The following is a 22,575-nucleotide window of genomic DNA, read 5'->3' as shown; positions in this document are numbered from 1 at the left end:
GTAAAATTAGACAAGTCCAAACGTCCAGGGTGAAACCTTTTATTTTGAACTATAAAAGGCAAAACAACATTGGAATGTAAAAATTGCATTCACAGCAGTGCTTTGAAATACGAGTTCAATTCGTTCCATGACCAGGCTCGTTACTTAAAAAAAACTTCCTCAAATGATCTTTCCCTGATTGAAATTAATTCAAATGCCCATCGCCTCAGCCCCAAATAAACCCAGAATTTTGTTTCTTTGATTTTATTTATTTATTTATTTTTTTTTAAAGGAAAAATAGCACTCTCCACTATTATTATTTTCCCTGTATGAGTCCAGCACTTTGAAACATCAAAAAAGGCAGACACCTTGAAACTTTTTTCTGCCTCTACACTACATGCCCACAAAATTTCAGTCAGTCTGCCTCTTGACTGTGTGGTGCTGCAATCTTAATTCAGACTTTGGTATTCTACGGAACGTCCTCCACCTGCATGCATTGACAAAAACTCAATTGTCTTGCAATTTTGTGTGGTCCAGGTGGAAATTGGCTCACTGGGGTTTTACTCATCTATCCCCATCAAAAAGTCCAAAACATTTGGAGAAATAGATGGTGTTGGGATAGAAGACCGGGAAGGCTGTTGGAAGCAGACATGTGCCCAGTAGATGGTCGTTCTCTTTGTAAACGCCGTGCACGGGCGCGCTGCCCGGCCCGTCGTCGTCCGCCGACAGCTGCCTCTTGAGCTTGTTGCGTCGGTTCTGGAACCAGATTTTCACCTGGGTCTCTGTGAGCTGCAACGCGCTGGCCAGGCCCGCTCGCTCCGAGCTGCTTAGATAACGCTTCATGTCGAACGTTGCCTCCAGCTGGAAGATCTGCCTCTTGGAGAAGATGGTGCGAGTCTTCTTCTTGCCGCAGTTGGGGCCGGTGCTGGCGCCGGCTGCGGCGGGCCGAGGTGTTGACGTGTTGTTGAGGGCTGCGGATCAATGGGTCAATGTCCACAATATTAGAAATTCTGTGACGTTGCTTCTTTCCTTTTTCCAATGGCAATCAAAAGTTAAAAAAAAAAATGAAAGCGAGACTTTTTTTTTTGTATTTTGGTTTTAATCAAGCACACACAAGGGGGAAAAAAAAGCCATGTCGTTCTTGTGTCTTTACGAGTGCTCGTTATCACATTAGCAAATCAAACTCAGTCCTGGTTCCCATTTTTTATTTTCCTATTTTTGATTAGAGCCTAAAATTGAATTCTGACAAAAGATTTTACAAAAATTGTCAAACTAAAAAATATATAAGATATACCTGTATACCGTACATATATTCATTTTTTGATTTTCAAATTGAAAATGGAAAGGAAAAATAGCACAATGGCATTCCTGTGTTCTGTATTGCAAGAAACGCTCACTTAGGATTCACCATTCTTTGTGTTTTATTTAAAATACATATTTTATCTGCATCGACTTCCAAAAAGGCATACAATGTCATTCGAATATAATTTTTTTTCCCGGCAAACCCAGTCAAATATCGAGTAAAATGTGGTCATTATAGTCCTTTTCTGAATAATGTACGTTCCACTTTTTCTCATATCAGATGTGTTTCTTCATAATAAATATTTATAAGATTTCTTTAATTTTGTCATATGACTAACCCCCCAGCCCCCTAAAAAAGATACCTTTTTCGATTTAGATATTTTTTTATACATTTAATATGTGGTCTATGTATGATTTATGTCGTATTCTTCGTGTACAGTCCATATGCACCTACCATATTTAACGAATATCCATGGAATATTCATGTTGTTGTTTTTTTTACTGCAGAAACAAGCAAAGCATTTTGATAGTTTTTCCTGCAGCACATTTGAAAAACATGGACTTCATGTTTCAGTTATTTTTTTTCCAGTCATAATGCATTTTTTAAAATGCGCATCTCATAGTGGCCATCAAAATCATCTTTACTATTATCTAGATTATAGTTTTTGTCTTTGTATTCAACTGTATTTTGTACATTTACTGTTGAGGTTATTTTTTTTAAAGTAGAATTTTAAATCAATGCAAACTGAAACACTGTTGAAAGTCATGGAAGAAACCAAAAAGACTGGAGGCTCTTGACTCCCCGATATGTAGAAATGTGCTAAAGGAACTCATTCTCAGTAAATTACTTGACTGCCCGATATGCAGAAATGTGCTAACGGAACTCATTCTCAGTAAATTATTATTTTTAATTGACGCGCCTCCTTAGGATGAATCAATCAACAAATAATGATAACATTCTTTCAAACTATTTTAAAAAATATTTCTGGTAGTAGCAGTAGTGTGAACGGAGGACGACCCTACTGAAATAGCTTTATTTCTTATTACTAAATTATGGCCGCTATAGTATTAGCAATAATAATAACAACAACATCAGTTATGATACCATGAGCTTTGTTTGTCATGTTTTAATAGTTTCATTATTCCTTGTGCTTGAATGAAGAACAACCTGATTAAAATGTCTTTGTTCATTTTACAAAATAGCCTTTATGGAGTCTTTCATTTTTATGATTATTGTTGTTGTTATTATTATTAATATGGTGTAGTAGAAGTAGTAATAGAAATAGTAATAGAAGTCAAAATATGGGCCTAGGGAAAGAGGACAGAAATTGAAATTATGTTTTAGTATGACTAGATTTCCTTTATGAGGGCTGTATTATTCATTCATTCATCTTCCGAACCGCTTCATCCTCACTAGGGTCGCGGGGGTGCTGGAGCCTATCCCAGCTGTCTTCGGGCAGTAGGCGGGGGACACCCCGAATTGGTAGCCAGCCAATCGCAGGGCTATGAGGGCTGTATTATTAGTATTTTAATAAAGAAGTAGTATTATTAGTAGTAGGGCCTGGGAAGAGTAATAATAATTACAGGAAATGTAGTCCTATTAGTCGAAATGCTAGTATTATTTGTATTATTAGTTTTAGTCGTCTTAGTGCTTGAACGGAGAACGAACTTATTAAAATGGCTTTGTTCATTTTGCAAATTGGCCTTTATGGTAGCATTATTAATAATATTTTTTTGCAGTGCCCATAGTCGTCGGACTGGAAAAGTATGGTAGTGTTTTGTTTAGTTTTTAATTCGTATTATTGCTGTGCTGTGCTTCAGGGCTGTCTGAAATTATTCTCATTTCACTTCATGCTTCTGTCAATCCAAAGTGAGAGTCCAATAAGTTTTGTCATCAAGCTTGCTCACCTGTTTCCTGAGATCCACCCTCGCACCGTCTCGGAGTGTCCCACACCTGGTCAAACATGTCCCTTTCATGCCTGCTCTGCCTGGAGTCTTCCTTCCCCGCCCTCAAGTTGAGAATGTGGTCGATGGTGAAGTTAAGAGAAGCGCTCCGACCGGCACCCTTCCCCTTGCTCATATTCCTCACCGTGTCCTGATGTCACTCCGTTTCGGACGGGGGGCGCGCGTTGCCGTCAGCCGCATGGCTAGAGAGTGCGCTCGGAAGTGGCCTGCCGTTTCTCGCGCGACCCCCCAAAAAGCTGCCGCGTTCTCATAGGTCAGCTTGTGGGCAGGGCTTCAGGACGGCTGCCATGTTGAAACATTTTACAGTATGGTGGATCCGAGGGGGTTGGGGGGGGTGTACCACCATTTGAAAATCCACACCCACACGCATATACGCTGATTTAAAAATAAAAATATCTGTTTACAAGCCACGTTTAGAGATCCCGAAGAAGTGTTTTTGAACCTTTGTAGAGCCACGGCTCTAATTTTACTCTGGAAAACTCACCGATTGTTGACAGTAAATATAAAATTCATGATAATCTTGTCAGAATGTACTAACATCTTGTGAAATCTGGGCCTGTTTTTTCATTTTCTAAATTAATGTTCCCCCACTATTTAGAGTTGTCTGCCATGTGCCACAGCATGCATGGCAACACTGAGCTTTACAGAAAGTGTGAGCCACCATTGTTGTTGTTGTTTTTTTTGTTGTTGTTTTTATGCTGTCAGCACACAGTCTTGTGATAGCTGGGGCAGCCATGTTATGCGTATGTATTGTACAGAAACGGAAATGTGAGGGCCGCATTATTTGATGGAGCCACTCCATGACCAGGCTTCAAAATGGATCATTTTCAAGATCCCAACACGCTAGCTTCGTGTGAAAGAAATGACAAAATGCTTTTGTGGATACACGGAAACACATTTACCTGTTGATACGCCTGGTGGGGGGCAACAAACAGCTTGAAGCAAGCACGCTCGGGGTCTTGCTCCATTTAGAATACTGTGCAAGCGAGTGTGAACAGGCACTAAAGAGAATATGTCGAAAGGTTTGTTTCAGTAACTGTATATTTACATTTTGAGATGTCTTCAAAGCATGAAGGAGTGGCAAAGGAAAAGTTTTTGAAGTTGTTTCATGGCAGATTTTTACCTTTTGTGGGTGGGTCTGGAACATATCTTTCCCCAAATAAATGGGGATTCAAGTGGAATTTAGTTGAGCACTTTTCTTTTACTCTGTTGTATGAATGATGTGTCAGTCTTGTGAAAAGTGTTGGAGCACTGCCCACTTCCTACATGCACCCTTGTATAAATTGTCAAACCACAGTGACAGGCAAATGATGTTATCTTGGATGGTGGATGGCTTCCGAAGATGTGCTGCATGAGCGCCCTCCAGGGGATGTGCAACATCAAAAGTGGAATGTTAATCTGCTGTAATCATAATCATCATAACGCATGTACACTGTTTCCTTTTTTTTATAGCTGACTCGTGCTGTTATAAATTATTCTGATGTATTGCACTGCATTAGGTGAAGATTTAATTCATCCGCAACGGAAATTTGCTTAGGTGCAACTCTTCATATGGTATAATTGCAATAGTTAGGGTTATTGTCATGTTCCATTGCAGCTGCTGCTAGACGGTGGCATTTTAGAAATATAATCTGGATGCTTGTTGAACCTAGTATTTACTTTTTATAATATATCCTTCGTAGTTGTATTATTATTATTATTATTATTGTATATTTTGAAACCAACTCTATTCATTCCATTGTACAGGTGTACCTAATGAAGTGACCACGGGCCTGTGCTTTTCATCAGGACCACTTGAGGTCAGTGTGCATGCATTTTACGCAGGTCCACACAGCCGTCCATCAAATAAAAGATAGACAGGCAAACGAGGTTTCTCCTCCTCCTCCTCATTATGCATATCAATGTTCCTGCATTATAACAGCACGTTTTAAAAGGTGTTGTGCATATTAACAGTCATTCGAGCAGAGCAAAATAAGAGCGAGAAAAGAAATGAAGCTGTCTTATCCGTCATGTTCTGGTGGTTTAAGGTAATGAACATTACATTCCGACTAAAATCTTCTAATTCGATGGTTGTGATGATGTAACATGGCAAACAAGTGGAAAGACGAAACAAATTGCAGTGGGCTTGCAACACAGAATAAATCATGTTTGAGTTTCAAGGTTGCAATTTGATCTCATCTCAAGATTAAGGTTTAACATTGCACGCATCAGACCCATTCTTCACATCTTTCAATTTTGGAAAGCCTGAAAATGTATTCTTCTAGATTGACCTTTTATTTTGCGATTGCCTGATGATTTGCTCAATAAAATTCACAAACGATGAACTAGTATTTTGTGAAATGGTGACAATTTCCGATTCATCACACGTCAGACCGCAAGGCCGCCAACACAAGGTCAGCATGATTGTGTGGGACTCAATACAGATGTCGCATTCAGGGACATTCTGCCTTTCTCACTGATGAATCAAGTCTGTCCGAGGAAAGCCTGCAGCTTGAATAAACCGTAGCTCACGAGGCGGCATTGTGTGTGTTCCATTTACATTGGGCATAATAAAAGTTTGAGAGGGGTATGTAAATGGAAAGAGGCGGCAGGAGACGTCCGCATTGTTCAGCGACTGATAGCTTATTCCCAAACAGTTTATTAATTCATTCATTTTCCGATCCGCTTGTCCTCACAAGGATCGGGGAGGGTGCTGGAGCCTATCCCAGCTGCCTTGGGGCAGTAGGCGGGGGACACCCTGAACCGGTTGCCAGACAATCTCAGGGCACACAGAGACAAACAACCATCCATGCTCACACTCACCTAGGGACAATTTAGAGTGTTCAATCAGCCTGCCATTCATGTTTTTGGAATGTGGGAGGAAATCGAAGTACCCGGAGAAAAGCCACGCAGGCCCGGGGAAATTAACAGAAAATGGACCCGCTTCCGAGATGGCACGAGGAATTCGGTTTGCTTTGGAGTGAGGTAAACTTTGGATTGAAACGTGTGGACACCCAGCTCTTGTCGGAGCTCCCACACTTTGATATCCCCTGGTTCAAAGTGAATCTTAACAGCACAGAATGAAATTACAATAAATTGTATGCTGGAAGAAAAATGTAATCTACTTAAATGTATACCAAGTGGGAAATACGGAATGCCCAAAATTGATTGATTGATTAATCACATCTGGAGGAACTGAAGCAACATTGGATGCACTACCTAGCTGTGACCAGCAGAAGCGCTGTTGATTCAGTAAATTTGATGTGTAAAAAATAAACCAAAAAAAAAGGACAACACAGCATCGGCTATATGGGAAGGAGGGTTGCATTCACGTGGATCTCTGCTATGGCAGCTTCATTTCAGTCAGGGCAACACTGTCATGGAAAAAGGAGTTCAGAACATTCCGAGAGAGATTATTTTTCTCAGTCCTATTCCATGTTGTCAATCAAGGAACTTCCCAAGTGGGATGCCAAGGATGGTAGTCCCTACAGTCTTATAAGTACCTGAAAGAAACCACAAAGGAACCAGAAGCAGGTTTAGAATGATGTTTTGCCGAGCAGAATTTGACTAAGCGGTCTGCGATCACACAAGAGTCCTTGAAATTGAAAAAAGTCCTTGAGTCCTGAAAATCTGGAACCGCGACTTGAAACTGCAGCCTTCTGAGTTTTCAGGCCACCAGCCTAAGAGTTTTTTTTTCCACGAGTATGTTGTAATCTGGAAGGCCCGCCGGAAGTTGCAATTGATGATGGTGTAGATGGGCGGGTTGAGGAGCAGAACTTGATGAGTGGTGTGGGAATATTGGGACTTGAACAGCAAATTTGATTTTGGTCAGTTGCCCTCCTAAAAGGACTTTTTCCACGACTTGCATAGGATCTTTTGGAAGGCCCGTCTGAAATCGCGGTTAAAGATGGTGTATATAGCCGGGTTGAGTGAGCTGTTGCAGTACCCGATCCAGAAAAAGAACTTAAAGAGGGGATCTGGAATCTTGCAGGAGTCCCTGCACACACCGTACAGACTGTAGCTGAAGAAAAACGGGAACCAGCACACGACAAACACCCCCATGACCACAGCCAGTACGAAAGTGAACCTCTTCTCCCGAGCTTGGGACAGCTTTTTCAGAGCGATGGAGCTCCTCCGTTTCCTCCTGGAGGCAAAAAGATCTGGGGGTTTGTTGCTGACTCTGGAGTTGCACGCGGCCTGTTTGGTTAAGGAGTCCCTCTTCGGGCTCCCCCGAGGAGAGTCTGGCTGCTTCTTGCCGACTTTCCCCTCTGATGAGGAGCTTTCATCCAGGTCGGCTTCCTCCGTGTATTGTCCCTGGGTGGCCGTCCGATGACTCGGGGTTGGCGGACACTGGCAGTGCCCGTTCTCTGTTTGGATGGCACCACCATCTGCCTGTCTCTTCTCTGACATGCTCCTGGTTCTGGTTTTGGCCACCTGGTAAATCCTGACGTAGACCAGGATCATGATCAGGCAAGGAGCAAAGAAGGAAGCAATGCTGGAGAAAATGATGTACCAACTGTCATCATTGAGCTCACACTGGGGGTGAGCGCTTCTGTCCTTGTTTCTCTCCACGGACAACAATGGCGGGGATGAAATAAAGGCAGACATGAGCCACACAATCAAGATGATGCCCTTCACCCTCTTGGGAGTCCGCTTTAAATTATATTCAATCGCTTGCGTGACGGACCAATAGCGATCCAGGCTGATTGCGCACAGATGCACAATGGAGGACGTACAGAAAAGAACATCCAACGCCAAATAGATGCCGCACCAAACTTTGCCAAAATACCAGTAGCCCATGAGTTCATTGGCGAGACTGAATGGCATCACCAGAGTGGCTACCAGGATGTCAGCCGTTGCCAGCGAGACTAGAAAGAGGTTCTGGGGGGCTTTCAGTGCCCGGCTCGTCAGCACGGCGATCACCACCAGCACATTGCCGACCACGGTGAACAAGATGAGGAAACTTACGAGGGCGGCAATGCTGGCGATGGCCGCTGATGAGTAGCCATAGGATGAGTTTAGGTGGATGACGGTGTCCAGTCCGGTACCGTTGAGCCAATCCATCCTGGCGTCATAATAACAACAATAATTTATAACTCCCGGTACAATCCGTGCGCACTGAAAGGCAACCCATGCAGTGTGTTGTGTACGCGGCGCGGGCGCTCCCTCCTCCGCTTTTTCTCGCATCCTAGTGATGCTTCATGTCGACCGCCCCCGCCCCTCCTCTCCTTGACTCTCCTCTTGTCGACTGGCAATCTTGAACACAATTGATTATTGATTTTTACTCATCTAAATGGCTTATGCCAAAAGCTCATTGTGTGCCAAAGACAAACACAATCTAAACTCACAGCATGGATCACCTGTGTTCTTGTGCAGTGCAGTGTTTCAGACTGTGGGCTGGGGTCTTTTTATTTTTATTCATTTTTTTTTGTCTTTTTTTTTTCTCTGGTTGCTCTTTTCTTTTTTTATATTGTGTCACAATTATATTCATTTCGTATTTTCGTAATTATTTTTCACACGAAAATACGGCTTAATACTCATGAAAATGGAGCCTATTATTACATCTTTACTCCTTTTTAAATTTTTTATTTTTTGATAACATGGATGTAACCCCCCCCCCCCCCCCCCCCAAAAAACCTGAACTTCAACCCCAAAACGCGAATGCTGTTGCTTTCAAGAACTGTGACGGGCTGGTCCAAATGACTCCCTGATGCTCGTTGCTGTCTTCATCGTTTCCCGTAGTCCATTTTGCCGTCTGGTGATGGTTTTCTGGACCCCGTTGGGATCATCACATTCATTTTGTCGCCCTCTTCGATCCATTATCACAATGGTGAGGAAGCCTGCGGTCATCCCTTTCTGCATTTGATAAGCAGCTTGGAAAACAACCATTAAACTTTGCAATCATTCCCTTTCTATGTGAGAGTGGGTGAAGCGTTATCAATGGATTTTCTTAATTTTCCTCTGGAACAAGAGGAACAAGCTGTGCACATGGAATTTCGTGTCACTCAACGAGCCTTTACTTGTTGTTCTTGAGCTGCTTTTTTTCACTTTTGCCCGAAATGTTCACGCCTGTTAACTGGCAACATATCAAGACTGGCCGCCTGTTTAGTGCAATTATGTAACCGCCGCCCAGACAACCACAACACATTTCACCTGCTCGCCAGAAAGGAGCCGGCAATAGAACAGAATGCATTGTACTGATTGCTTATAGGCTCTCATATTGTGTGAATGCTGAGAGACAAATATTAACAGCTCATTTTGCATGCAATTCCAAGATGCGAAATTATGCAGTGTGTGAATGTTGAGAAATGAGCAGTCGCACCACTGCTGTTCTGCAAGAAGCTGTTTATTCTCACAACATTCAAATTGTTTTTCTCGTGATATTACAGATTTCATTCTCACTTTATGACCGACACAAGCCTAGTCACCAGTGGGTGGATGGACTCGATTGGGTTTGGAAAATGCAACCGAAAGCCTGCAGGCTTTGAGAAAAGACAACTTAGATGCAAACCCAACCCGCTGATGTGTCGTAAATGTAGACAAAATTGTATTGTGAATGACATCATCGGTACTAAAACACATCCAAACAAACCAATTTTCAATTTTTCTTCAATTATTTTAATGTTTTGCTAACAGAAATTTGTATCCAGGTAATGTATGGCAAAGGAAAAAAGAATAAAGGTAGTGGTGTCATTAAAAATTATCAAAGTAATCATTGTTTTACAATCCGAGAAATGGCAGCCATGTACGCATTCATAAATTGTACATGTTTGGGGATGTTACATTTAGCAATCCACATCAAGCTCAAGAATATAATTTATTTACAGATATTAAAAAAAAATTAATAATAATAAGGTAATTGTTTTTAGAAAATATTATTCGGGTGGACACACAGCAGTAGTACAAATACAACTACAAATTCAGAAATCAACAGTACTTGTAAATGGAGGCATTTTGTAGCCATAGGCTGGTCCTTGAGGTCAATGCGGCGTTCCCTTCCTTCTCCTCTCCAGGGTGTGCAGGCCCTCCTGGCGACCGAGAGCATGCTGGGTACCCACCTTGTGAGCTGTCTCTGTAGCAGTGATGTCAATCTGGGCGTATGTGGTTGATCCTTTCCCTGTCCAAACACAACAAAGAGCCTCACTGAGTCCAGTCTCTCATGCTAACGTTTGGGCTGCAACTAAACATTTCTGGCAACAGAAGTGCTCACTCATATGTGAACCAGTGCATGGTCTCAAAAGGGGGTTAAGTGTTGTTTATTTTGGACACACCCTTACTCTGTGCTGTCGCAGGTACCACAGTCCCCTGGTTGCCTGATTCCTGCAGTTCCAACTCCATGTAGTTGAGCTGCTTCTTAGATGTGGGACTCACTGGAATATTGACGTACGTCACACTGTCGCCTCGAGACCTTTCGGCGAGCAAAGCCTCTGGGTGGTACGCCAACGCTGTGCCTGCAAGAGAAGCAGCAAGGCGATTCTTTTTCTGAGTTTAGAAGTCATTCAAGTGGCATCAACAAGGCAAAATGTATATAGTGACAAATTGTTTGCCAGTGGTCTAAAAACTACAGCCCTCCTTTCCATTTTTTAATTATAATGTTTTGCTACTTATTCCAAAATTAATGATTGACATGGCCTGTGTCTTCTAATAATGCAATTTACTTTGGAGTCCCTCACTGCTCTCTCCCTACACTCCTGTAGAGACTGTGCCCTTGTTTTAGTGTTTAGCCCATCTTATCTTTCCATTGTTCTTTATATCTTGGAAAAAAACTAACAAACATTGAGACACCTCTGTTCCATGATTTTCCTGAATCTTTTACGGGAATTTTTGGTGACGGAAACTGTTTTTGCCTCTCTACCCTACTTCTGGCTCACAAAAACAAAAGAGGAGTGGTTTGTCGAGGTGTTCTAACCATGTTTCATGTGAATTCAGAGGTAGCCATTATTGGCAGCTCTGTAGCAAAAAGCCCGGAGGGGACACTCTACGAAAGGCCATTAGACACCGGCGGAGCCTGTTGGCAATGTCTAAAAGAAGCATTGAAACCTAATTGATCCTTGCACAAGCGCAGTGTTCTGTAATGGTTGCCATTACAGCGAGTGGCTTGTACCCACATCGAGCATACATCGGCGGAGCGTGGCAAAATGTCAACTCTATTTGAGGGGAAAGCTGATCTATTGAGAGGCGCTCGTCAGTACTGTTATCGTCTACAGGTATATCTAAGAATACATTGGAACCACTATTCTGCAACAAATTTACAAATATAAGTAGAGATGATCCGTCTCAAAAAAAAAAAAGTGTTTTCGGACCACACTGACCTCTCAAACCCAACACTTTGCCCTACACAAGTAACAATGGATAGTCAGTAGTATTAACATCTGCTGTGTTGATACTGCGATGGGGTCATCCTTACCTTCCGTCTCTTGGAGCAACTTTTGTGGACCGCAGCTGAGCATCACTTGGCACTTACTTTTTTCTTCCGCCTGCAAGACGAATACAATGAAAAATTCCTCTGAAGTAACGATAATCTAAAGATGGCCAAAGGACAGAATTGGTAACGTGTGTGGCAATTTGCGAGATTTGGACACAAAAAAAAAATTCAAAATATGCTATTCTGCTACGACACAATTGCAGCTGCTCACATAGCGCCAAGTCACAGCAAGGCAGTTTTTTTAGAAGTCAGAAGGAGAATATCCATAATAATACAGCATGACACACATTAGCTGTCTATTGCTTTTATAATAATAAGAATCATAATAATAATAGCTTGAAACTCAGTTAGTTCCACAGTTGGGTTACGTCAGCAGTCGATCGCAGAAAAGCGGATTAGGGAATTTTGTAGCACCCTACCTCTGAGGTTCTCTCTGCTCTGCTCTCCATGATCTCATAAGCAGGATCAGCTCTGTGCTTCTCCCTTCTGCCACTGGGCCTTTTGTCTGGCGAGGGGTGAGGAAAAAAAAACTTAAATAACCTTAATTTTTCTGCAGCAATACGTGATGCATGATTCCTGAAATTAATAACACAAAATAGCAAGACTCTCGTAGCCTCGCACACACTTGTAGGTTTTCATCATGAGCATGAAGGAACACACTCAAGCTACATGCAAGATATAAATATATTTTTAATACTGATTAGTGTTGTAAATTGTAAAAGTAATAAAGCAACTTGCATTACTAAAAGAAAAGGTAAAATGTGATAATTCAAAATATGCACGTATCTGGGGAATCTGCTTTGTTTCCAATACGCAGAAAACTACAGATCAGCCCTTAACACATTTTTTCACTTAAGATTTCATCATTATTCAAGTGTGTGGGCACTTGGTTTACGAAAGCGAAGTACCTGCAACAGTGTAGCGGCTGTAGCCCTCAAACACCTCGACAAAGAAGAGGGAAGTGAATGTGTAAAATATTTGATGTTGCTCTTTCGATGTGATCCATCGCAATATTTAATTTTCTTCCACACCTCCAAGATATAGGTGTAGGCATCAACAACAACAACAAAAATAGGCCAGGTACGGTATCAATCTGATGTTATTGTATTGGTACTGTACACTGGCAGTTTGTAATGTTGATATATCACTTTCAATGTTATATGACCATATCAGACTGTAAGTAATGATTAATTTCAGAGTTGGAACGTAAACACATGGAACCGATGATGCTCCCAAAAGACCTTGTAAGCAGATCCAAAGCAAAAGGAAAGTGAAAGAAAAGGCAGAATAGGAGGGGGGAAAAGTCCAAGACAAAAATCCATGGTTCGGTTGAAGATGAGAGAAGGGGGGTCGGGGGGGAGGCTTCAAGGACGCTGAGGAAAAGAGGCCTCTTACCTTCACTGGTCAATCTCTGACCATTCATCTCTGCATTTGGACCGTTGGCCTGAAGTGCCTCATGAGCAGAACTCTTTTCTTCTGCGCTTTTCTTTAAGTGTAGCCCGGTTAGAAAGGGCTGGACATTGAAGATTCTGCTATGGTGGCGCACTTTGGCAGGGGTGCCCCGCGGTGGCGGGTGGCAGCGCGAGCCAGAGCATTTGGAACAGTTTTCATAAATGACATCAGTCACCGGTGCACGGGAGCCAAATGGTGGTGGGGGTTTGAGGTGTGACGCAGGACTCATTGCTTCGTACAAGTCATGGCGGTTGATTTTTGATTCCTTGGGTACTCTGGGATAATGCAGGATCTCAGCTAAAACGCTTGCAAGTTTCGCTCGACCTCTTTTGGGAAGTGGTAAACCCTCACTTGTCCTGTCTAAACTGCGAACTGGGACAGCAATGCCGGCATTGCTTCTGCATGGTAATCTGTCAATACTTTGATCTGCTGGATGGGAAATATCACTCAAGTCAAGTCAAGTCAACAGTATTTATAGAGCACTTTCAAACAGCCATCGCTGCATACAAAGTGCTGTACATGGAGCAATTTAACATGCACAATAAACAGTAAGACAAATCGGTAATAAAGGCGGTAGAAAGCACCAAACAGTAAAACCAAGAACAAATCTAAGTCATGCTGAGTCAAATGCCAAAGAATACAAGTGAGTTTTGAGGAGGGTTTTGAAGATGGGCAGCGAGGAGGCTTGCCGAATGTTCAGTGGGAGGTCATTCCAGAGAGAGGGAATGAGGGCAAGCAGAAACATGTTCTCATCATGAATGCCTCTTGTAATCATGCAGGTGTTCATCCATGCAAGAGAAAGCACATGAGACAGTATGCAAAAGTAGCCGTGCAGTGAACCCCTGTATATTTGTGGTTGGGTATTCACAAATTCACCAGCTAGCTCTTTTTATACGCCATTTGGTAGCATCTTGGTGTCAAGGAAGTGACTTGGGGAGTTTCATTCAGACATAAGTGCAGCTTTGCCATCATCTCGTGGCATACATAGGCAATTACAAACCATCAGGCGTGGTCATTAATAACTTGTGGATTTTCCCTATGCGCCACAGCAAGTACTGTACCTATTCCAGCAAATAATGGGGGTCCACTGTTTATCACGTGATTGCACCTACCTGGTAATGCAGGTATCGCCACACCACTTGCAGGGTTGAAGGGCATCCCCTGTTAAATGATTTGAAACTTTAGGCTTTACAACAATCACATTGTGAATGAAATGTTGTCGACTGGGAAAAGAAATCACAATGGCATATCCATCTTCTGTGGACTCAAAAATTAAGTCTTTGCACCAATATGGCATGGTCAACAGAAACACCATGAGGAAAAAAACAATGACAGCCTCACCTGAAGTCTACCGCATACCGAGCAGATGGTCACGATGGTTTTAACTGTGCAAGGCTCCTCGCTTGTTTTCCTGCTGTGTGAGCTCACTGTTTTGAGGGGGCCCTCAGAGGCCCCCTTTAAATGCTCTGGTACAGGTTCGAGAGAGTCCTTAGCTGAACTTGGGCACTCCTGTGCCAGACTCCTGGGAGTGTCATATAGATACCTGAGTGAGGTTGGTACTTTGTACTCATGTCCTGAAACATTGGGGCAAGAACAAGGGCTGAGGTCTTGAGCCAAGTGCGGAGGCAGACAAAAAACAGACCCAAAGTCCTCACGACCACTGTTGTCCAAACTTCCTATGTATGAGGAGAAACTTCCAGAGTAAGAGGAATGACTACCGGTGGCAATACCGCTGTCTAAGGAGCTCTGGCGACCCATTTCCTTTAGGTTCCTGGGGTCTTTGACTCCTGAAGCATTTCCGCCGTGGTTGGCAAATTGCTTTACCACGCCCGCACCTGTTTTGCAGACAACATTGTTGTCTGAGAGGTTACTGCTGGATTCGGTCCAAATGGCCAAACAACTGGAAACGCTGCCATCCGATTGGCTGGTGTCTGAGGTGTCCGAAGAACCGGATATACTGCGGCCGTCGCCTCCAGGGGATGCACAGTACATGGACGATGCTGCAAATAAGACATGTTTAAGGATATTTAATCAGGAGCTCATACATAATGCAGCAATGCAAGCCGTGTAATAACAACAATAAATTGAGTGAAGTGAGACCGGCAGACTTAATTTGTATCGTGATGAACTGTTCAACAGCAGAATCACTGTGGGTAGTACAAACAATGGAAATTCAAGGAATGGTCAGGAAATAGCAGAGATGGACACTGATTTTTTTGGACAGAGGATGAGAAGTTTTTTTTTTTTAAAGGACGGATTAAGCAAGGACGGGAGTGGGTTTTTGTCCGTCTCTAATCGCCCCTAACCGGCTTAAGTCTGTGTTGTCGGGAGGCAAAATGACAAAGCCAGAGTGTAGCCGAACACCGTATTTTCTTAACAGGTTATTTCATCTCAACACTATATTTATACCAACACCGCCACCTAGTGTACAGTCATACAACATAAAGTGGTTATGGCCACACATTTCATGATCAATCCAGCCGGTTAAGCAAGATGGCTCTGTTGTATGTGAAGCGCTTTAAGTGGACGAGGACGGATGGAGACGGTGGACAACTATTATATGAATCAGGACGGAGGGACAATGACAAAAAGGTACCCAGGTCGCGGACGGAGGACGGTCCAGCAAAATAGGGTAAAGTGCCTGTCTCAGGGAAATAGTAATATGTACCTGTGCTGTTGCGATTGGAGAGCATACTCAGTCGCTTCTCCAGTTCCTGTGTCTCATGATTCAGCCTCTCCTCAGAGTTCATCTGACTCGTGTTTGGATCTGTCAAAGAGAATGATGACAAGATGTCAGCTAGGAGGCTACATTCTTGTTCATGGAGAAAGACATTCCTGTTCAACTAACCGGGCTATGTCATTTGTGTTCTGGAGTTGGAGTAATGCTACTGTACAGTAACAATAATAATAATAATACATCACATTTGCAAGCGCCTTTCATAACACTCAAGGACACTGTACAACCAAGAGCAATAGTAAAACACAGATAAAATAATAAACAAAGAAAGAAAGATTTAAGGCGGGTAGGCAAGTCTGAATAGGTGGGTTTTGAGCTGGGTTTTGAATATGGAAAGAGAGTCAATATTACGAATGTTGGGAGGAAGTGAGTTCCAGAGTTTGGGGGCAGAGCGACTGAAGGCTCTGCACCCCATTGTACTGAGACGGGCAGAGGGTAGAAAAAGGTGGAGGGAGGATGAGGACCTGAGTGAGCGAGTGTTACATAAAAGTGTGCAGCTGACTACAATTCGTACATCCATCCGTTTTCTTTTGCTTATCCAAGATTTGGTTGCAGAGACAGCATCTTCAGCTGGGAAGTCGAGAGTTCCCTCTCCTCAGCCACTTTGTCCAGCTCGATCATACGGCATTCCCAGGTCAACTGGGAGATATAGTCTCTCCACCGTCCTGTGGCCTCCTCCCCGTGGGATCTGCATGGAACGCCTCACCAGTAAGATGTACAGAAGGCAGGCATCTTGATGATCATATCCCCAATCCACTTGGTCTGTCTCCTCTCAATGCAGAGGAGCAGTGCTTCTACTCTGAGCTCCTCTCGGGTGACAAAGCTTCTCGCCCTATCTCTAAAGGAGAGCCAGGACTCCCGACGGAGGAAACTTGGCCACTTGTATCAGTGATCTTGATCTTTCGGGTTGCGACCCACAGCTTGTGACCAGAGGTGAGCGTAGAAACGTAGATCGATCTGTAAATTGAGAGCTTTGCCTTTAGGCTCAGCTCCTTCTTTCATCCCGACAGACCGATACAGAGTCCGCATCACAGCAGACACTGCACCATTCTGCCTGTCAATCTACAACTCAATTTCCCCTCACTCATGAACAAGACCTTAAGATACTTGGACTCCTCCACTTAGGGCATACTGTCATCCCTGACCAGGAGAGGGCACTCCACCCTTTTCCGACTGAGGACCATTGTGTCAGTTTTGGAGGCCCTGATTCTCATCCTAACCACTTCACACTCAACTCCAAACTACTCCAGTGAGAGTTGAATATCGTGGCTTGATGATGCCAACGGAACCACATCATCTGCAATTACCAGTAATGCAATTCTGAGGCAACCAAACTGGATGCTTGGATCTGCCAGTTTAGACAGAATCTTCCCACACCTTCGAAGCCAACACATCACTAAGTGTTGATTGGTTGACTGTATCTTCACTCGTGTGTGTCCAAGACATGGCCGCGAGTCTGATGACGTGACCACAAAGTCGATCATTGAGACTACTCTCTCATCCACAGGGCTGATCATGGCACCAAGCCAATAAGTATGCCTACACCTGCTCAGCGCCACTCAACATGAGCAACTCCAGGGTGAAAGTGAGTCCAACCCCTCTCGAGAGGACTAGTAGCAAAGCCCAAGCTGTGTGTTAAAGCAAGCCCGGATATTGGAATTTCGATCTCACACACCAGCTCAAGCTACTTAACTGCCAGGAAAGTGACATATCACATCCATGGACCCAGCTTTTTTAACCCGGGATGGGGGACCGCCTTTGGCTGCTGTCCACTTCACACTGCACCTGACCAATTTAGCCACTCCCACAGACAGAAAGCTCACGCAAAGGGGGACCCATGTTCGCTTTTGGGGCTGTGCCAGACCGTGTACCATGGGTGCAAGCATGAGTGCGAACTCCAGCCTTCCAGAGGCATATATCTAGATGTTTTATCTTCACCTCAATGCACAGGATCGTCCTCTGGCGCTTTGGCTCATGACCAAATACCTTTGAGGTCACTGTGTGGATTAAATCAAAACCAAAAGTGCTCTATCAGAGAATGCGTTACGTTCCCAGCGTCCAGTCAGAGCTCAAGAGAATGAAAATCCAGCGAGCCTGCTTGAACATATAATCTTTTTAGAACCAGCCCCACGCACTAAGCCCTGACTCATGACCTCCACTGTCATCAATATGCACAAGGTCGATTGAGTTTGCATAAAAACATAACTCGTCTTTGAGGTTTAAGACTTTGAGGCCACGTGTGCAAGTACCATGTCCTTGGAGAGGGTCACACGGGCCGTTTGTGCAACACAACATGGTTTATTAATAGTGCTGTAAGGGTGTAGCACCACTGCGTGACCGTGTGAACGACTTTTTCATATTCTTTTTAATGCAATATGTTCCTACTTAATATTTAGGGCAGAGTGTTTCATCGGTTTCAATAATTTAAGACCTTAATTCTTTGTAAAAGGAGAAGTTAACTTACTATTGAAAATTATAATTACAAATACATTAAAGGACCAACTGGGACCCTGCTGCGGTAACAAATACAGCACCGCTAATATAAGTGAATGAATAAAATAGTGTAATAATAATAATAAGAAGAAGGTTTGCATTTCTTTTGATTTGCTGCCATATAAAAGTCTACCCACCCAGTAAACAAAATCACAGAAAGTGGCTGATGGTACATGGATGCCTCAAGTTATTAGGAGACTTTGTGTTATGTTTCGATCTGGTTACGTTTGGTTTTGATTCCTCATGTGCCCTTTTTTCGCCACCTGTTCTCGTTATCAGTGTTCCTTGTGTGTAACCAATTAGCTCCCTCAACCCTTTGTGTGTTGTCCAGGTGTTTCTCGTTGTCTCGTCACTTAGCTTGTATTTAGTTCCCTGAGTTTCTGCCAGTCTTTGTTGGGTCACTGTGAGCTGTGAGTATGTGAGCATACGTGTGCTCCTGTCATGTTTTGTTTCCTGTTGTAATTTGGTTTGATACTTGTGATTTCCAGGCATTTTTGAGTACTTCGACTTCGTGTTTTTTCCATTGTACTCCTGTGTGTATTTTTTGTTAAATACATTTTGGTCAATCCTCCCTGCCTCCCTGCTTTTTGGGGTCCTACAACTACCATCTCGCAAAACGTGACACTTTGTCTGCTCCTCTCGTGTGAAACCCTCGCTTCTATTTATTCTCCGACGGGAATAGGCTGCATCTAAGTGTACAGATATGGGAAAATGGAAGAATATCCACAAGTCCCCGCAGGTGAGCCAAACACATTTACTGTGATGTCAGCAAGAACATTGGCTGTTAGAAATTGGAGGTGTTAAATGTGGTGTTAAAACAAAAACAAGCTCGGTTGGAAGACTTCAAACTTGCACATTGTGCTGGAACTCCACCAGAGCAGACTGCGACCTGCAATCACGATAATGTCTTTAGATTTGGTGAAACCACATGCCGCTTTGTGCCTGGGGTTTTCTTTTGTACTCTTTGGTCTTCAGAGGACTAGTAACCAAACAATTGTTCGTCTTGTTGGGTGTAAGCGTAAGAGCAGCAGCCAACAGGGACATTTTTTCCAGAAGACTATTTACTGTATGTTACAGCAAGTAAGCGTCCTGGAGCGCAAAGTGTAGCACCAACTACCAACCAGCAACTGAATTTGCTGCTGTAACAAGTTAGCTACCCTTGAGGTTCAGACAGCAGCGGCTGACTTCAGACAGTGCTTAGGGCAGCCACTCAAAATGCCACTTAAGATTAGCCAATTACGTAAAGAAAAAGGAGCTGCTAGTCATAATTTAGTGGCATCGAAGCAGTTCCGTCCACTGTGGAATCCATCGGAATCATTCTGCCGTTACACTCCAGGAAGGGGGGGGGGGGCACACTGAGTCGCAGCTCCAGTGTGTGGGATGTGCCTAATGTCGCTGGCGGAGAATCAAAGACCTCCAAGACTGACCTGGCAAGATGGGCTGTAGGCCGAAAGGAACCCTGGTGGGGGAGATACCTCGGACGATGCAGTCGAACAAGAAGCTTATCTGCTCGCTCTCAGAAGACGTGAGCAGGAAAACGCCAGCCCCTGTGGAGTGCAAGTGGAAAACTGTTAAGGGCAAGAATATATTAGATCAGGATCTATGGCATTTTGACCATTTATCTACAAATATACAACAAATTGCTCAAAATGTGGAATTCTTTACACCTATGCAGCGATGATTGCCTTTGTTTTTGTAGGAACGTTTTCTACAATATTGTGCAGTGTTTCTCTCTGACCTCCTTGTGACAACAAACCTGCTGTCACCCATAAAAGGTCCTTGTCGCAACCCTGCCCCCAAGACCACCCACCATTTTCTGATCCTCTCAATTCAAGAATGTGACTATGCTGTGTTCATTATTAATAATATTTTGCATCATTATAAAGCTGAAGTGGTTGGCTCAATCAAATTGTGCCTTTGCTTATCACCAGAAACTCACATGGCTCAGACAATAAAACGAAGCCAATGAATGACTCATGCCTGAGGGGGTTGTTATTTTCTTAGGACTGAATCCTTCCCTGTAAAACACCAGATGTTCTCCATTGTCCTTAAACTAGAGTGACTAAAGCAACTTCTCCAAAGTCTTTCCTACGCCTACATGTCCAATAGACTTACAGTAGCCACAGCGCGTTCCTCCCTCAAATACAAATCCATTTGGTACGGGCCCATAGCGGCGCAGATCCGGAAGGTTCCAGTGGCCCACGACGACGGGGGAGGCGTCTCGGACGAGAGCCAGCAAGTTGTTGCACACGTGGAGGGTTGCCGGGCCGCTCTCTAACTTTGTTCCCGCCAAGACTCCGACACTAAACCTGTGAACTAGGCCCGACAGAACAACAAAAAAAATGTGCAAAATGACATAAAAATCACAGTCCTGCCTACATCTGGGTAGGAGTTCTGCTAGAATAGTGCATGATTTTTCTGTCTGACTGTTGTGGTTGGACAGACTGTTTGCACTTTTTATGACTTTGATTGCAATATTACTTCAGCGTGACATCAACATTCCTTTCCATTAGTCTGCTTGTTGTTGTCACTGTGAATATGCAGAAATGTCAACCTCTTAGATAAAAGCCTTGGCACACCCACAGGCGGGCAGGTGACATTTCTACTGGCCATGACGTACTCCTCTCGGTGGCATTAAGCGGTCAACTGTGTGCACAAAAGCCTGGAATGTCCCCGAGTGTAACCATTAGTACCTGCCTTAACATTCAGCTGGACCGCCGCCACCAGCTGAGCCGGCCATTGCTATTAGTGGCAACTGTGAGTTTCTCGCTTATGTAACATATAGTGTTCCTATATAGCGCACGGGGCCAACGCAGCCTTGAGAATCTGTACCTGCCACATTCTGTATCGTTGATTCCTGAATTGATCTAGAAATGTTTCAAATGATCAGATGCATGTTAATGCTTTAAAACTTACCTACCTGCGACTAACCAACCATTACATTTTTGTCATCTTGCAATCCTTATTCAGAAAGGTCTGATCCTCCAACTTATCAGCAATTGTGCTCTTGTCAACACCCAAACATGATCTCGTAAGGTGCGAACGTACGACTGATGAGCAATTGATGTCTTGGTAACGCTTAAAACCTGATCTACTCTAGTGAGACTAATCAACATTTACATCCTTCTCATCTTATCCAGAAAAGTCTGGTCTTTTGCACTGCATTTGCACTCAGTGAGCTCATGTGAACTTAACATGATTAAGAAAGGTCTTAATCTGAAAACGTCCTCACCACAGCGCCTCCTCTCACCTTCTCCAAGGCTGTAGCGCAGACGGACTTCCCACGCCTGTAGCGTCTCCTTGCTTTCGAAACCCAGCAGAGCCGCCTGGGTCAGGCAGAGAATGGCCAGCGTGAACGACGCACCCTCGCACCACCGTCCGCTTTCCAGGCCGCAGATCTCCTCCAGAGTGACACTGGCCCGCTCCTTGTTCCCGTCGACTTTGTCTGACTTGTCTTTAAAAACCAGCAACACGAGGCAATCTGGAGGCGTCAAAGAGTGAGTATCTGGGGCATGCAGTCGCAATCAATGTCAATTTACAACTAACGCTGACAGCTGCAATAACACGGGCATGAAACAGCGGGCGAGAGCCAAGTGACATTTTTTTCTGGAGAATGAAGTTGCCCAGGATGCGGAAGCAGCACGGACACAATCCAACTAATCGGCTAACAATAAGTGACACTGCAAACTAGAAGTACTAAGAGGGGGCTAAAAGAAAAGTCTGCATTGTAGTATGGTGACAAAAAAGTAACATTATGAATAATTTGATTTTTATAATAGTCGGCATTTCCAAGATAAGTCATCATGCAAAAAATTTTTGAACCCTGGTTTGATGAGAATAATGTAACAAGAGGAAACAATTTGCTATTTTACGACAAAATGTGAGAAAATTCACAAACTGTGATCCTAAAAAGATGCGCAAGACTGTTACATTCGCAAATTATTATTTTTTACCTGCTACAGGCGATGGCTTGCGAAGAACAATCCACCTAGTTTTCCACTGCCAAAGACAAATCCCCCCCCCCCAAAAAAGATGGCAGGTTTGTTTCATTAAAGTTCAACACCAACATTCACCCCTGCAAAAAAAAAAAAAATCTAATAAAGCTTTACCTTTTTTCCTTCTTTAAGTCTGGCGTATCCCTCCACGACTACCGAATCGGTCATCTTCAGTCATGGTTCCTGACAGCTGCACAGTTGGCTGCCCCAATGAGGTGGGTCACTTTCAAAATAGCTGCAGCGCTCTC

General features: G+C 43.6%; 3 protein-coding genes and 1 long non-coding RNA gene across 9 annotated transcripts in view; 1 reads left to right on the top strand and 3 right to left on the bottom strand.

The window, feature by feature from the left end:
• LOC147209104 (uncharacterized) overlaps positions 1 to 22,350 on the top strand; it is a 27,793-nt gene extending 5,443 nt beyond the window's left edge. Inside the window, exons 2-4 of the long non-coding RNA XR_015100170.1 lie at positions 4,993 to 5,045; positions 21,593 to 21,829; positions 22,295 to 22,350. This is a non-coding gene — a long non-coding RNA (uncharacterized LOC147209104). The remainder of the gene's footprint in view (positions 1 to 4,992; positions 5,046 to 21,592; positions 21,830 to 22,294) is intronic.
• LOC147209106 (homeobox protein HMX3-like) lies at positions 102 to 3,446 on the bottom strand. Its single transcript, XM_086106021.1, has 2 exons — positions 3,190 to 3,446; positions 102 to 950 (listed from the first exon to the last, which is right to left on the bottom strand). Exons 1-2 carry the CDS (start codon positions 3,359 to 3,361, stop codon positions 544 to 546), a joined length of 579 nt encoding a protein of 192 aa, XP_085962147.1. The 5' UTR covers positions 3,362 to 3,446; the 3' UTR covers positions 102 to 543.
• LOC147209105 (alpha-2 adrenergic receptor-like) lies at positions 5,530 to 8,304 on the bottom strand. Its single transcript, XM_086106020.1, has one exon. It carries the CDS (start codon positions 8,287 to 8,289, stop codon positions 7,066 to 7,068), a length of 1,224 nt encoding a protein of 407 aa, XP_085962146.1. The 5' UTR covers positions 8,290 to 8,304; the 3' UTR covers positions 5,530 to 7,065.
• Positions 9,554 to 22,575, bottom strand: LOC147209103 (protein Dok-7-like). Of its 6 annotated transcripts, none has more exons than XM_086104713.1 (13): positions 22,442 to 22,575; positions 22,286 to 22,331; positions 21,583 to 21,813; positions 20,448 to 20,648; positions 19,760 to 19,879; positions 15,771 to 15,869; positions 14,444 to 15,102; positions 14,215 to 14,263; positions 13,046 to 13,531; positions 12,070 to 12,155; positions 11,633 to 11,702; positions 10,497 to 10,676; positions 9,554 to 10,342 (listed from the first exon to the last, which is right to left on the bottom strand). In XM_086104713.1, exons 1-13 carry the CDS (start codon positions 22,493 to 22,495, stop codon positions 10,206 to 10,208), a joined length of 2,418 nt encoding a protein of 805 aa, XP_085960839.1. In that variant the 5' UTR covers positions 22,496 to 22,575; the 3' UTR covers positions 9,554 to 10,205. The 6 variants fall into 6 exon arrangements, with proteins under 6 accessions (XP_085960839.1, XP_085960840.1, XP_085960835.1 ...); XM_086104714.1 differs by having other exon boundaries at positions 10,503 to 10,676; positions 13,046 to 13,474; XM_086104709.1 differs by lacking the exon at positions 13,046 to 13,531 and having other exon boundaries at positions 10,497 to 10,545; positions 10,613 to 10,676.

The sequence above is a fragment of the Hippocampus guttulatus genome, chromosome 2, assembly GCF_054856545.1.
Source record: "Hippocampus guttulatus isolate MCC_2025c chromosome 2, RoL_Hgut_1.0, whole genome shotgun sequence".
In the NCBI taxonomy this organism is placed as follows: Eukaryota; Metazoa; Chordata; class Actinopteri; order Syngnathiformes; family Syngnathidae; genus Hippocampus; species Hippocampus guttulatus.
The sequence above is the reverse complement of the archived record's forward strand: the minus strand, read 5'-3'. Positions and strand labels throughout refer to the sequence as shown.